Raw genomic sequence first — 14,484 nt, forward strand, 5'->3', positions numbered from 1 at the left:
CTTGTTTGCAGTGAGTGCCATAATTCCTCTGACCGGATCAAGGTGCGAGTGTGGGATGAAGATGATGACATCAAGTCTCGTGTCAAGCAGAGGCTGAAACGCGAGTCAGATGATTTCCTGGGGCAAACAATCATAGAAGTTCGCACTCTGAGCGGAGAAATGGATGTTTGGTACAACCTTGGTGAGCAGTGCCTTGGGACTGAAAACCTGTTATGTGTTGATTTGGGAACACTTGAGAGCACTTGGATACATGTGGACAATTTGGAAGAAAGGGAGAAAAAGTTTGCATGGTTTCAAGGGCATGTGATGCTGCTGCAGAGCAGCTGCAGAGCTGCTCCCAGTTAAAATGGAGTGTAACGTGCCAGAAGGTTGATGTTTTTCTCTGTCAGCTATTTAAAAATACAGGGGAAGAAATGCTTGGAGCAAGACTCTATTCTGCTGGAAACATACTGTCCTGTGTTCTTTTTTTGGTGTCAACACAAGCATTTTACCAGTCTGTAAGAAATTCAGGTGCACTGCACTGGGCTGGCAAGTTGGTGAGACCTTTTCCAGTGACTGTTGCAGAAAGTACCAGCAAGCAACCAGATGGTACTGAGTTGACAGGCACTGTGAACCTGTCATCTCCTAGGAGATCCAAAATCTTCTTCCAGCAGTTCCCAGGAGTTTAGGGCTATGGTGAAGTTAGGGAGAAATTCCACATCAGTCAGCACTGTTCTCAGAAAAGGAATCTGTCCTTGGTGGTTCTAGTTCAGCTGACTGAATCCAAGACCCTGTAGCACATTTACTGGCAGAAAGGGTATCTTATGTCCAAAAATGTGCATAGTTCTAACTAGATGTGTCATATTGAGGTTGTATTATGGCAGTTGTTTTGCTGATGTCTACTTAGTGTTACTCAACGTTTTGAAAGAAAAGAGAAAGTTTTCACTGTGGTGACTCAGCCCGAGGTTCCACCAGTTCCTTTTGCCAGTGTTGTCACCCTGAGATGGCTGTGCTCTGGACATGAACAATGCAATAATTGCTGATGGTTTTGCCTCCTAGAGAAGCGAACAGATAAGTCTGCAGTGTCTGGGGCTATTCGCCTGCAGATCAGTGTGGAGATCAAAGGCGAGGAGAAAGTGGCTCCATATCATGTTCAGTACACTTGCCTTCATGAGGTAAGAAGTGTGAATATCTGTTCATTCTGACTATTGAAAAAGCAATTTTCTGACTTTTATTTCCTTGAAATGTACCTCTGTGCCCTAAGTGAGCTTTCTTTTCCCTGCCACACAGTGGTAATACACTGAATCATCAAACCCACATTTGTCAGGGAGGCAAAGGCAGTTTTAACCTGTCTCCCCGACACTGGGGACTGGCTGGCTCAGTGTGTCCAACTGTCACAGCTGTGCTACTGTAAGAGATCAGGCTTTGGTTCCACTCAGAGCCCATGATGAGTTTAAGGTGGAGAAACATGTGAATTTCCTTGAGTGATGTTTTCAACATGTACTACATTTCTGTCTTTCTTTAGAGGAAGCATACTAAAATGCATTATGGGTAAATTCTGATTGAGGAGAGTCTCTGTCTTGGGCTCTTGAGTGATGCAGGTGTTGGTGGTATAAACTCTTTTGTGCTGCTGCAGTGCTGTGTGGTTATGAACAACTGTTGGGGAACAGAAGATTAAGCTGAGTTTCTGGGTACTGACCCATCTCAGGATGGACTGAGCTAGACGGGCAGTGCTGCAGAAGTTGGGAGGAATCCAAAGATGACTTTCGAGAAAAACTAAAGGGAAACCCTTTCTTGGAGAAATGCCCAGTCTATCTGTGTCAAAAAAAAGGCAGGCAGCAGGGTCAGTCTCAAAAGTGCCTGAATTAGGAAGAGTAGTCAGAGCCCTGTATATGAGAATATCCTGAGGTCACTGAGGGTTAAGGAAATTCGTCTTACACAGAGAAGGACAGTTGTATCACATAGAGGAATGTTCATCTACAGGAACAGTGTATTTATTCAGCCACTGAGCTGGAAGAGCTCTGTGGTGTCTTCTGGCCTTGCCAGGGAACTCTCTATAAGACAAATATGAAGCTCAGAAAGTAAGCTTCTTTTAGTAGGCTGTATTGTATCCTTCAATACATATTTATTGTTTTTCATTTCAGTGATGGCTACTCTTTGGTAAGCTGTTTTGGTTTTGTCCTTTGAACATTCATGTTCACTTGCTTCTCTTTTTTTTTTTTTTTTTTTTTTTTTGCAAAAAGAATTCTTTTAACTATCACTTTTTTCTTTTGTGTATTCTAAAATGAAGATGATTTGCAGAAAGAATAATATAATCAGGAAAAATACTACTGTAAAGCAGAGTACTCTAGCTACTAATGAGATCATTAGACTTCTGTATCACTTACTGTAGGGAGCCATTCTCTGAAAGGCTGATGAATCTGTAAGTGACATGAGTATGAGGATTACTGAGAAGCGCACTGAGCTGAATGTGCAATTTCTGCATAGCAATGATAGCTGAAAACTTTTGCAGTGTTAGATAAAGTGAAAGGTTATGTTGAATAATAATAATGCAAGTGTCTAGTTGTTAGGGTTGATCTTAAGGGTATCCTTTTCAGGAAAAGAAGTCTGTTTGGACTGTTCTGTATAATAATTACAATGCTGATACAGAGCTGGAACAGCTAGTTTTAAATAGCTTGTCCATATTAAGGCATTTTCATGATGAGAACAGAAATGCATAGGTTTCAGGAAAACTTAATTAGTGTATGGTTTCAGTGCACTGAAGCACTCTTCTGCATCGTTCACATTGTCTGCTGGGTAAAGTTGTAGGTATGCATGTGAAAAATTCAGCTGTGAGATTGTTCAAGAGGAAAAGGTAAAAAGCAAAAAATACAGAGTGAGCAGGGGGAAAAAAAAGGAGGAGAACAAACAAAGTTGTGATAGTGCCACCACATCAGCAGTTTCACGCTCTTTGAGAATCTTACTTAGCGGCTTCAGCAGCCTCACATACATACAAACTTGTCCTTGTTTTGTTTTTCAGAATCTCTTTCACCATCTCACAGATGTGCAAGGGAATGGGGTGGTGAAGATCCCTGATGCCAAAGGAGATGATGCATGGAAGGTGTATTTTGATGAGACAGCCCAAGAGATCGTGGATGAATTTGCAATGCGTTATGGCATTGAGTCAATATACCAGGCCATGACGTAAGATGCATTTCCTGTGTTCCTTAGTGCAGATAATTGGTGTAACTGATTGATGTAACTCTCACTGTTTAGCAGATGAAGTGTATCGATAATGGAAAGCTTGGCAGTGGCAGCTACTCCTTTTGGGGCTTACTGTGAATGGGAAGAGACTTTCTGTCTTTGAATCACTGGTGTCCTCAAAGCTTAAAAATTATTGTCTGCTGTTCCTGTTTTGAGACTCTCCAATCTCTCTTTGAGAGCTCTTCTGTTAAAAAGGTGTTGCTCAGGGTTCTCACTGAAGGCTGTTGGTGAGAAGGGATGAGTTTTGTGGAAGCATTTGTCCTATCTGTCTGTTGTGGCAAATGTTATAGTTCTTTGAAGAGACTGTTTTCCCAGGTGCTGCTGAAAGCAGTTCCAGTAAGTCTGAGTAATGGTGCCACTGATTTGTTCTCTTTGGAGCTAGGTTAATGCAGTTCTGTATCTTCAAAGAACGTTTTCGTTGTCTCTGTAATTTTACTTGGATTTGGGATTAGTCATTCTTCCTCTTAAAGACTAGTATTGCTATACTTAGCTCATTTCTTATTTCAAGTGTAATATAAAATGTAGCAGACAAAAGTGAACTTTTTCACATTAGAAGCTAAAGGTTTTGGGTTATAGGTCCTGAGATGACTTATGAGCTGTACTTATGTCACCTTGCAAGCAGCTTTTCTGCCTATTGGTTTAAGCCAAAATGGAAGAGAATTGGCAGGTTTCTCTGGAGGTCTAGTCACTGCTTATAGCAGGGCTAACTTGAAAGTTGAAAGACGCTGCTCAGGGATGTGAAAAATTTCCAAAGATGAAGGTGGAAGCCTCTCTGCAAGGATGAAGGTGGAAGCCTCTCTGATTAGATCCCCATTCCACACAGCTTCTCTTCTTAAAGCTAAATGAAGCCGTTTCATGTGCTTGTATTTACCCAGTGCCTAAATGACCAATTAGTAGCTAAGTGTTAAGTAACAGGCATGGTTTTAAACTTGAAGAGGTTAGATTTGGGATAGATAAAAGGACAAAATCTTTTACAGTGAGGGTGGTGAAACAGTGGATGAAACATGGATAGACTAGGCTGCCCAGAGAGGTGGTAGATGTCCTACATAACCTGGAAGTGTTCAAGGTCATGTTGAATGGGATTTTGAGCAGCCTGGTTGGAGCAGTGGGTCCCTGATCAGTGCAGAGGTTGGACTAGATGACCTTTAAAGGTCCCCTCCAGCCCAAACTGTTCTGTGATTCTATGAGAACCTCAGGGAGAAGGTTACATTTGTAAAGTGGTTCCCAAATTAGATCAGATTTCTCAGTGAGTATGTCTGCATAAAAATGGCCCATCTCTTCTGCCTCTTGAAATGAACTTGCCATTTCCCGTGATGTAAGATCTCTTAAGCTCTGATTATTTTTTTAGGACTAACAGTTTTTTTAAATTTTTTTTAATAGTTTCACAAGCCTGAATGCTCCTAGCGTAATTCTGAGATTTCCTGAAGGTGGTTTCCCTGCATTTAATGAGAGAATGGGAAAATGCAAATAAGTGTGCACACTTCTTGCAGGCTGAATGGGTTAGCCATAAGGAATTAAACATATCAGTGCAGCACAGAAATACTAATGTGTACTTTCACTGGCCATTAATGCTTTCCAGCTGCTGCCACCTCATGACACTTCAGAACCTGTGTCTGCCTCAAGCAGCAGCAAATTGTGTCGATTTCCTTGTGTCAGGCTTGGTTCTAGGAATTGGCATCAGGACCCAGGGCATCACTAAGTCACGTACTGTGGCAGCAAATGGCTGAGAAGCTGTTTTATGATCTGGAAATGGCTGCAGTGAAGGGATTTCTCTTTGTTTTGAGCTGTTGTCTAGATGGCACCTTTCTGAATAAAAACTCTGGGATGCTGGAGTTCTGTAAAGTGATGAAACGTAACTTCCATCTGTTCGTGGTGCCCTCCAGCACACAGGGTCTGTTAAAGGGATAAACTCAAGTCCAGCTGCACAAAAGAGACCAGAATGACTTACATCATTGTCCTTTTGCAGGCATTTTGCATGTCTCTCCTCTAAATACATGTGCCCAGGCGTGCCAGCTGTGATGAGCACCTTACTTGCCAATATCAATGCTTATTATGCACACACCACTGCCTCCACAAATGTGTCTGCTTCGGACCGCTTTGCAGCCTCCAATTTTGGGGTAGGTTTGTGTGTTTGGTGATGTTGCAATTGGACTTCTTTAACTTGCTACAGTGATTCTACCCTTCTGTAAACAACTTGCTCTGTTTAAAGAACATTAAATTTGTGAGGAATTCGAAGCAGTTGAACTCCTATACCAGACAAAGAGCATGGGTTTATTGTCTTCATCATCACACAATTCAGATATCAATCAATGTAATGCATTGTGATGTTGATTCTTTGTGTTCACATTACAGTGGAGCACAGATGGTATGGAATGAGCAAACAATACTAGCTCTGCATGTTAGTGCTGTTGGTAAAATATACCATGTGATCTGGTAATTTCAGAACTTTGGTTTTAAAAACAGCGACTGCTTTAGGAGAAGAAAAGCACCACCACAAAAGAAGTCTATCCCCTTAATGGTTAAAATGTTTTGTATATAATTTGTGGTGGAGTTGAGCATGATGGAAAAGTATTTGGAAAAACTTCCCATCAGACTGAGAATTTATTAATAGACTGAGGTGTTCACAATGCCAAATCAGAATTCAGTGGAGAGATCTGACCTCAAGAAGTTGTGTCACAAGAAGCCAGTAGTACTTGTCACTTGTCTAGATAAGATCACAGAGCTGTATCATTGCTCTGAATTAGACCCTTTTCTGCCTGTAATTTATTCATCTCTGAATAATCTCTGTTTTTCTCTCAAATACAAGTTTGGTGTAAATTGCAGATGGAAAGTCAGAATGGTTTCTGTTCTGCCTCTACTTCAGAATGATAATGGAGTGTTTTTTCTGAAATTGTGATATTTCACAGACTTCAGAAATAATTACAGTTTTAAAGTAAATCCAAGAATTGAAAGAAAATACCGTTTGCACAATGCCACGTACCCACACTGCTTTCTCCTGCTCTCATGAGATCTGACACTGTTTACCTGATATCTTGCTGCTTACTCTGAACATGGATTGGACACTAGTGATATGTGAATGTTTACTGGTGCTTTCTGGCTTTCTGCTCAACAGAAAGAACGATTTGTAAAGCTTCTGGATCAGCTTCATAATTCACTTCGGATTGATCTCTCAATGTACAGGGTGAGTGGGAATAAACAGAATCCTCCAGGTATTCTCGTGGGCAGAGCTGAAACACACCATTTGGATTTCTCTTATGTTTCTAACTTCCTGCATAGTTTGTGTCTTAAGGAATTGTCATGACAAGCTTGTTGCTGAAATGTACTGTTTTGTTTTACGATGGATTGAAACTTACACCTTGTTTTTTTCTTCCATTGTAATTTGCTTGAGATTTCTGAAATAATTTGAGCATTGTCAGCTGTGTTTATCTCTGATACTTCCTCAGAAGTTTTTCCAAGTCAGATTGGATTAAATAATTTGAATTACTCTTATCAGCTACTTTGGGTATCATCTAAAAAGGGAAAATAGACTTGTTCTCCCCTACTATGAACAGAAATATTTTAGAGCACCATGTTGTCACTTATTTAAGGTTTGGCAAACTCAAATCACGATGTATGGTCAGGTTTGAGATCCCCTCCAGCAGATTGTGAAGGGATGAGTTTCAGGTGTTGGCATTAGTCCAACAAGCTTCATAAACCCTCCACTTTCTTTCCTTGCTACTCCTGAGTCAATATTGTCTTATCATGTGACTTGGCTGGTTTTTTCCCTGAAATTCCTTGCTATATTATTTCAATCAGTGGCTAATTCATTGAAAATTTTGAAAATGGTGCCAAAATGTGAGCTTCAGCTTTATTTAGTTATCCACTTCTGATTTTAGCATTTACCTGAAACACAGAAAAACATATAGAGGAGAAAAACACAAGAAGATAAAGAGAAGTGCATTAGGAAGACAAGACAAAAAGGAAAAGGGGAAAGGTGAAAAAGAAGATAAAAGGAATATTGTGTGAAGAGCTATTCTAAAGCTACATTACTAGAAAGAGAAGGTATAAATAGAGGCAGCTGATCCATGGAGTAGCAGAGGGAAAATTATCAACCCATGACAATAGGAATCTGTAGCAGTGCTGCCTTTTTTGTTTGCTTGGTGTTCAGTAAAAGCTGCTTTTTGGTAGCTGGTGCAACTGAAATGTGCACAAACAAGTAAGATCTTACATAAAGGACCAGGAAAGATTTGTGTAGTGTAAATAATTTAGGTGTAATTTAATTGACATTATATTTGGAGAAATGGCTGAAGCATTATGTGAGCATTTAGTAATTATTTTAAGACCCTAAAGGGCAGATTAAGTTCTGAAAGAAAAGGAATTAGTTTGCAGCTTTCCAAACAGGAGATGGCAATTTATATTCTTCAAATGGTTTTTATTTAGATCTTTACCCATGGAAGTCTTTGATTTTGGTAAATACCCTGAGTTCCAGAGAACCCATGTGTGGACAGCTTAACTTTTAACAGGAGAGTTGTCTGAGAAGGACCATCTACAAATGACTGCAGAAAGCATCAAATTGCCTGCAGTGGTTAGCTAAATTTCAGTAATACTCAATTACTACTGTAATTTCCGCAAGTCCTCAGTAAAAAGGGAAAACTCTTCCTGTCAGCTCTTTTTGCCTTCATATCTAATAATTTTTGAATGTGCAGATGTGAAGAAGCTATGTGAGGAGAAGGTTGCCCCTGCTCTTCTACTTGCAGCAAAACCAATCCCATCAGCTTGAATGTAAGAACATGCTGAGGAGCATGAATGCTCTTAAAGGACACAGGTCCACAGGAGACAGTGGGAATGTTGGAAAGGGCACAGTGCCTGAGGTCAGAAAGGGAAGAGTGTTGTGCAAGAAGCAAAGCTAGCTGCATTCAGCGTATGTATTTCCATAGGGCATCTCACAGGGTTCTAGCTAGTTCCAGTACCATCTTATGGGAGCAGTGCTAATTTTTCCTTCCTGGTCTTGTTTACTTCTCTGGAGAGGTGTTGAATACACCACACCCCTTGGCATCCCAGAAGAGAAGCCAGAAAACAGAGCACTGAGTGCAGAAAGGAAAGGTCTCACATAACCTCAGGCAAAAGGCCAGGGCTGCCAGTGGCAAGGCTGTTCCCAGCCTGCTCCTTCTACATACGCCAAGGAGACTGTTCCTGCCACCAAGGGCTGTCAGTCTCCTGGCATCCACAGACACTACATTTATGTGAGGAGCTATTTAATTAAGCAAACAGATAAGCTTCTGCAGCAAAAAGGCCTTATTTATTGAGCATTGTTTTGACTGGTACAAGCTTCTTGAGCAGGAAATGTTTCCAAGACCGTTTCCTTATTTAGCACATGCTTGAAGCCTTGCATGGATCTGACTGTGCTTTCGAACAGGATTTCCCTTTTCTGTCAACAGAATAACTTCCCAGCCAGCAGCCGTGAGCGGCTGCAGGACCTGAAGTCTACAGTGGATTTGCTGACCAGCATCACATTTTTCAGGATGAAGGTAGGGATATGGGTGGAAATGGGAATGGCATCTCTGCAGGTTTTTTTCCCCAGGAGTTGATTTCCCATTTTCAAACCATTGTTTCATGTTGTTTTTCTTTAGACACTTAAGGAAAATGGAAATTGTCTGCTGGCCATATATAAACATCTACATTTTGTCTTTACTTTTCTATATTTTGCATTATGAAGATGTAAATTGCTTTTCCCCTATTAGTCTTCAGTCATAAAGATGGCACAACACTCTCCCACCCTCCCTCACAAAAAACCAAAAAAATTGAGGAGGAGGAAGAATAAAGGGAAATGTCTAGTTTTAGGAAGATAATTTGCTTTTTTAATAACATTAGGAAGGATTTCACTATCTAGTAAATATTTTAGAGTTTCCCTTGTGGAGGCTGAGATTCTAAAATGGGATAATATCTCTCAGCAGAGATCCAGGAGAGTTGTTATGAATGCTAATGTGCTGGTTTCGTAGTTAAGTTTATTGTCCTAGCAGTGTGTAATGAGATTATTTTATATTCCTGATTTTTGGCTTTTAAACTTTTTTTACAAGATCACAACCTAATATTGTTGGTTAGTACATGCCACTTAAAAATGTTTATCTTACCAAAAACAAAGCAAGTGTTTAATTTGAGCTACTTCAAGAAGTGCTTAAATTTTTACACCTAAGCCCTAGTGTAAATGATGATTTAGATCTTTATTTTAAGAGTATTCATTCAGACAGTCTGTATGTTGGAAGCTTGATTTATAGAGATACTCTGAAAAATTTAGAGGTACTAAAAATATTAAAATTGTCAGGTTATAGTTGTATTTGCAGGGTGACAATTGCCTGTCTGTTTAGTTTAAAGTACCTCTGCAGCACTTTCCTGAAATAGTGTAACAATGAAATAATGAAAACAGCTGCTGTTGCAAGACGAGAAGGCGTATCAGTTGGCATGTCCCTAATGATTCTGGTTGCTTTAAAATTCAATAAAGCTTGTGATGAAAGATGTCCTTAATGAAAGTTTTTTTGTATTTAAAGGCAGACGAGTGGTCTTTGGCAAGACTTTGCAGATCAGATGTAAACGGCTCTGCGTGCTTCCAGTGCTGGGGAAGATTGCCTGCAGGCTTTGTAATAAAGTCCTATAAATTCAGCAGAAATTGTGTGTTTGGCTCAGGCTATACACATATCAAGCCACATGATCTATCTGTTCTGGGGGATCTTCCTTGGCACATCAAAATCTCTTTTATGCTTCAGATGGTCCTGTGGGGAGATAAGTGTTGTCACTGCTTTTTTATGCCTGTGGAGAGTGACCCATTTGTGGTTTAATGTCACAGGTTGCTGAAAGCAGATCCACCAAGCCTTGAGTGGTTTCCAGAACAGTGATGTGTCCTTTCCCTGTTTGACTTATGAACCGTGCTTTGTTTGACTCTCTTTGTCGTCCCCTTGCCAGGTCCAAGAGTTGCAGAGTCCACCACGAGCTAGCCAGGTGGTGAAGGACTGTGTAAAAGCTTGCCTCAATTCCACCTATGAGTACATTTTCAACAATTGTCATGAGCTGTACAGTCGGGAGTACCAGACAGATCCTGTGAGTAGCTGATAAGCAGGCAGAAATTGAATTTTTCTGTTTTTCTTAAGGTAATAACAAAAATACTAATTGAAAAAAAAAAGGCAGCACAAAGTTGTGTGACTTGTTATCTTCTGAATGCACAAAATTTGTAATCAATTAATGAGCACTAATTAGTAAGGGGAAGATGATAATTGTTTTACACTAACTAATTATGATGTGTTTTGCCAGCCTCAGCAGTTATTTGTGAAGGGAAGGTTTCATGTAGCTTTGAGCGAGCGAAAGCCAATTACAGCAAATGTAGGCTGATCAAGGAAACTGTCATTAACATATGTAAACCTCAAGCACTGAGATTTTGCCTCTTTTTTTGGCACCCAGTATCCTGCCTGAAATAGGTTTAGGAGGTGCCTCTAGACACAAACTGTTCTCACATGCGTGGCAGCTCCACTGGCCTCTTTGTAGTAATGCACGCACAGCATGTCAACAGGGATACAGGCACCAACCAGGTGCCTAAAGAGCAAGTATTTGGAATAGGCTTAGGGCAAATGATGTCTCAGCAGGTCTCCTGGAGCCTGGCCTTCTCCTGGCATGGCAGATGACAAAACAGGGATTAGTTGGGTTTGAGACCACCAGTTAGCAACATGTTTTGGTGTGTTACTGTGTTTTGCAGTAGATCAGACAAGTTGCCAGCCGTCATTAATAATTTTAAGCTCTTTGGAAGAAAGGGTCCACAGGTGTGCTTGGAATTTGCATGGTGATCTGCAATTAGCTTTTTCTTTTCCCTTACATTTTATGCTGGTTTTCCAATGGCTTCCTTCTCAGAACAAAACTCAGGACCTCCCTGCCGAGGAACAGGGCCCCAGCATCAGAAACCTTGATTTTTGGCCCAAGCTCATCACTTTGATAGTTTCCATCATAGAAGAGGACAAGAATTCTTATACCCCAGTCCTGAATCAGTAAGAATCCTCCGTGTCATGTTTGGCTAATGCTAGTCTGTGTCTGCTCTGCTTTATTTGTTAAACTGCTTTCTATCTCTTCTGTCACTTGTGCATTTATAGAAGTACTTATCTTGTCTGTCTGTCTTTCTGTCTTATCTGTCTCTGTCTATATAAATAACTTTTTGATTGGGATGGAAGAGTTTCAAAAGGTTCAGTTACGATGGCGTTCGAGCACAAACACCCTGATTATTACAATCCTGAACTCAGGGAGGCACCTGAAACTGGGGTGAGAGTTCTTTTGGTTTTTTCTGATGTTGAGCAGTTCTGGGGTGCACATCAAGGCACACAGTAGTGCTGTGGTGCCTTACACTGTGGCTTAGGAACATGGTGTTCAGTGCAGCACTGGGAGATTGCACTGGGTGGAGTTTGTGTAGCACTGGATAGGACCCATTGGAAATGGGTCTGTTTGACTGGTGGATACCCCTGTTACAGTCCCACAGGGCAGAGAGAGACAGAGATCCTACAAGGTATTACACACAAAGACCTGGATTGTGCCCTAATCATCATTGATCTAACATGATTAGCAGTCACCTGTCAGCCTAGTAACCCTCAAAAAGGAGAAGGAAAAAAATGAGCAAGGAAGGGGGAAAAAGTGCAAGGGCATAGAGATCACATTCCCAGAATGACTGGGTGCACCTCTTCTAGGAAAGACATGTAGGACCTGTCTTTTTGAGTTAAACAAATTTTTTTGTTTACTTAATCTGTGCCACAGAGTCTAGTCTTTGATCTCTTATCTTCAACCAGTTCTCTAGGGTGAAGGAAGCATTTGTAAGGTTGAGATTTTCAGCTTGTAGTGTAGCTCATAGCTAAATAAAGAAGTGCCCTTTGCTTCGACGTGTGCCAAAGCCTTTTCCAAATGTCCCCTCAGGTTTCCTCAGGAGCTTGCAGTTGGGAAGATCAGCGCAGAGGTGATGTGGAGTCTTTTTGCCCAGGATATGAAGTATGCCATGGAAGGTAAGAGAATGTCTCACTGCTGTTAGCTGACTTGTTGCTGGTCTCTTTTTCTCCATTGTTTGATGAAATTGAGGCTTAAGCTCGTGAGTAGCATCACTGATTGGAGCTGGGATTTTTAGTGTTTGTTCATGCACAGCTGGTTTATGGGTCAGAACTGAGGCTGAGATCTGCTGTAAACCTCCATGTCAGGCTGTGTTGCAAGCTATTCATTGACATCCCAGCTGGTTTGAAATCAGAAGTTCCCTTTGGCCTAGAAGTTAAGATGGCTTGGATCAGCAGCCAGCAGCAGCTTCATCTTCCATTGTGCTGTGGTAGAAAGGACAGAAGTTGGTGGACTCTGGGTTGTGCCACGGCTCTAGTTCCCTAGATAATACAGCACAGGTTGTCTAAGCCATTAGCAGAAAGATGTTGTTATAATAATTCCTGCTGCAGACATCTTCATTTCCAGTTAGTATTTGCATAATTCCATCTCCTAGGAAGGAGGAAATTTTACTGTTTCTGAAAATGAATTAGGCATGAAAACCCAGTAAACATCCAGAAAGGAATTCTTCTTCTTGCAGTACTCTTCTGATGGTTGGTTTCTGAACTTGATTTTACTTCTGTACATTGATTTTCACAATCTTACCAACTTTTCACAAGTTTCAGAGAGCATCCAGCTCCCACTGTCTCTGCAGGGTTGGGCTTTATGATCATTCATAAGGTGAGACTGTGATAAAACAGAAGTGCCAGTGCTGTCTGCGGCATGCTAGCTGTATTTATACTCCAAACCAAAGTCAAGCTACTGCTTTTGGCCACTCACAAAATTTCACTCAATCCACTTGTCCCCACTTTGATCTGAACTCACTTACAGGAGTGACAGCCAATTAGACTCTCCAGATTGCTATGAAAAAAATGCTGCCAGTAAGACAGCTGCCTGCATTTTGTTCTTTGGAAACAGTCTGTGGGGTTGCTCTGTAGGTGAAAAAGATTGACTCCATTTATTTTATTAATCTCTGTCAGTGCAACAGATGTAGAGACTGTGCTGTGAGGGAGCAGTCTTTGCCAGGTGAAGGCTTGAATCTGACATGCTGCAGGGCTGGATGAAATGTTCTCAATTCTGTGTTAGAAACTTTTTATATATGTGTGTACCCCGCAGTGCCTTTGTCTTGTGAGGTCAAGCTCATGTAAGAACAGACACTGGGAGGAAGGACTGCGACCTACTAACTATGTTGAAGAGTCTCTTCTGTAGTGACTGTCACTGCTTGCTCATGTGTTAGAGATAAGGCAATGGTGATAATTTCATGTTCTCTTTCCCTAGAAACCATTTGCTTCTGCAAACCCTTTTAGCTCCCCTTTCAATTTTGTCCTTATTTGTCTAGGAGGGATGGAGCACATCTCCTGTGAAGAAAGACTGAGAGAATTGCATTTGTCCAGCCTTTGGGGTGACCTACCTGGGGTACCTGAAGGGAGCCTACAAGAACAATGGAGAGGGGCTTTTTACAAGAGTTATTGTGACAGGACAAGGGCGAATGGCTTCAGACTGAAAGAATAAATTGAAATTAGGCATTAGGAGAAAATTCTTCCTTGTGAGGGTGGTGAGGCACTGGCACAGGTTGGCACAGGTTGCCAAGAGAGGCTGGTTTTGCCCCTTCCCTGGCTGTGTTCAAGACCAGGCTGGACGGGGCTTGGAGCAGCCTGATCTGGTGGAAAGTGTCCCTGCCTATGGCAGGGGGATTGGAATGACATGATCTTTACAGCCCTGTCCAGCTCCAGCCACTCTATGGTTCTTTCTGCTCATGTGTGCTCTCCTTCAGGAATTTATAATGCAGTTTGCTCTGTTGCATGTTAAAAGCACCTTTATCTGCAGTAGTGAGAATTGCAATTGCATGTCTCCAGATGTTGCTCACCTTCCTAAGTCTCCCTTTCTCTGCTGTATACAAAGTGCAGCTATATGACTGTCGAAGGGAACATGATTTTTTTTTTCTTTATTTGGTTGCCAGTGCCCAGATTAGCTTGGTCTCCCAGGTTTTCTCTGTTCATGTCTCATACCATGTCCCCACTTATGACTCTGAGCTTATTTTGCCTTTTCCTGATATCCTTCTGGTCACTTGTGAGCTTCTTAAGACGAGTATTGGTATCACCCATGAGTTCCTCAGTGCATAGTAAATATTTGCTGAAAAGCGCATCCCTCTTCAGAATATTGGTTACAAAATTTGATACAAATGCTGCTGGTGGACAGGAATTTTGCATTTTGAACAAAAATCTAAAAACTGCACTGTAA

The 14,484-nt window shown here is 41.2% G+C and overlaps 1 protein-coding gene across 2 annotated transcripts in view; it reads left to right on the forward strand.

Moving 5' to 3' along the window:
• The window catches only part of UNC13B (unc-13 homolog B), a 208,263-nt gene that overhangs the window by 146,995 nt on the left and 46,784 nt on the right, over positions 1-14,484 (forward strand). For both annotated transcript variants that reach the window (XM_041403854.1, XM_041403855.1), the window contains exons 17-25: positions 12-181; positions 1,039-1,154; positions 2,999-3,162; positions 5,189-5,339; positions 6,335-6,403; positions 8,640-8,729; positions 10,159-10,293; positions 11,095-11,228; positions 12,139-12,224. In XM_041403854.1, coding sequence (XP_041259788.1) covers positions 12-181; positions 1,039-1,154; positions 2,999-3,162; positions 5,189-5,339; positions 6,335-6,403; positions 8,640-8,729; positions 10,159-10,293; positions 11,095-11,228; positions 12,139-12,224 — 1,115 coding nt within the window. The remainder of the gene's footprint in view (positions 1-11; positions 182-1,038; positions 1,155-2,998; positions 3,163-5,188; positions 5,340-6,334; positions 6,404-8,639; positions 8,730-10,158; positions 10,294-11,094; positions 11,229-12,138; positions 12,225-14,484) is intronic.

This window comes from Onychostruthus taczanowskii, unplaced genomic scaffold, assembly GCF_017590055.1.
Source record: "Onychostruthus taczanowskii isolate IOZ18803 unplaced genomic scaffold, ASM1759005v1 scaffold204, whole genome shotgun sequence".
Lineage (NCBI taxonomy): Eukaryota > Metazoa > Chordata > Aves > Passeriformes > Passeridae > Onychostruthus > Onychostruthus taczanowskii.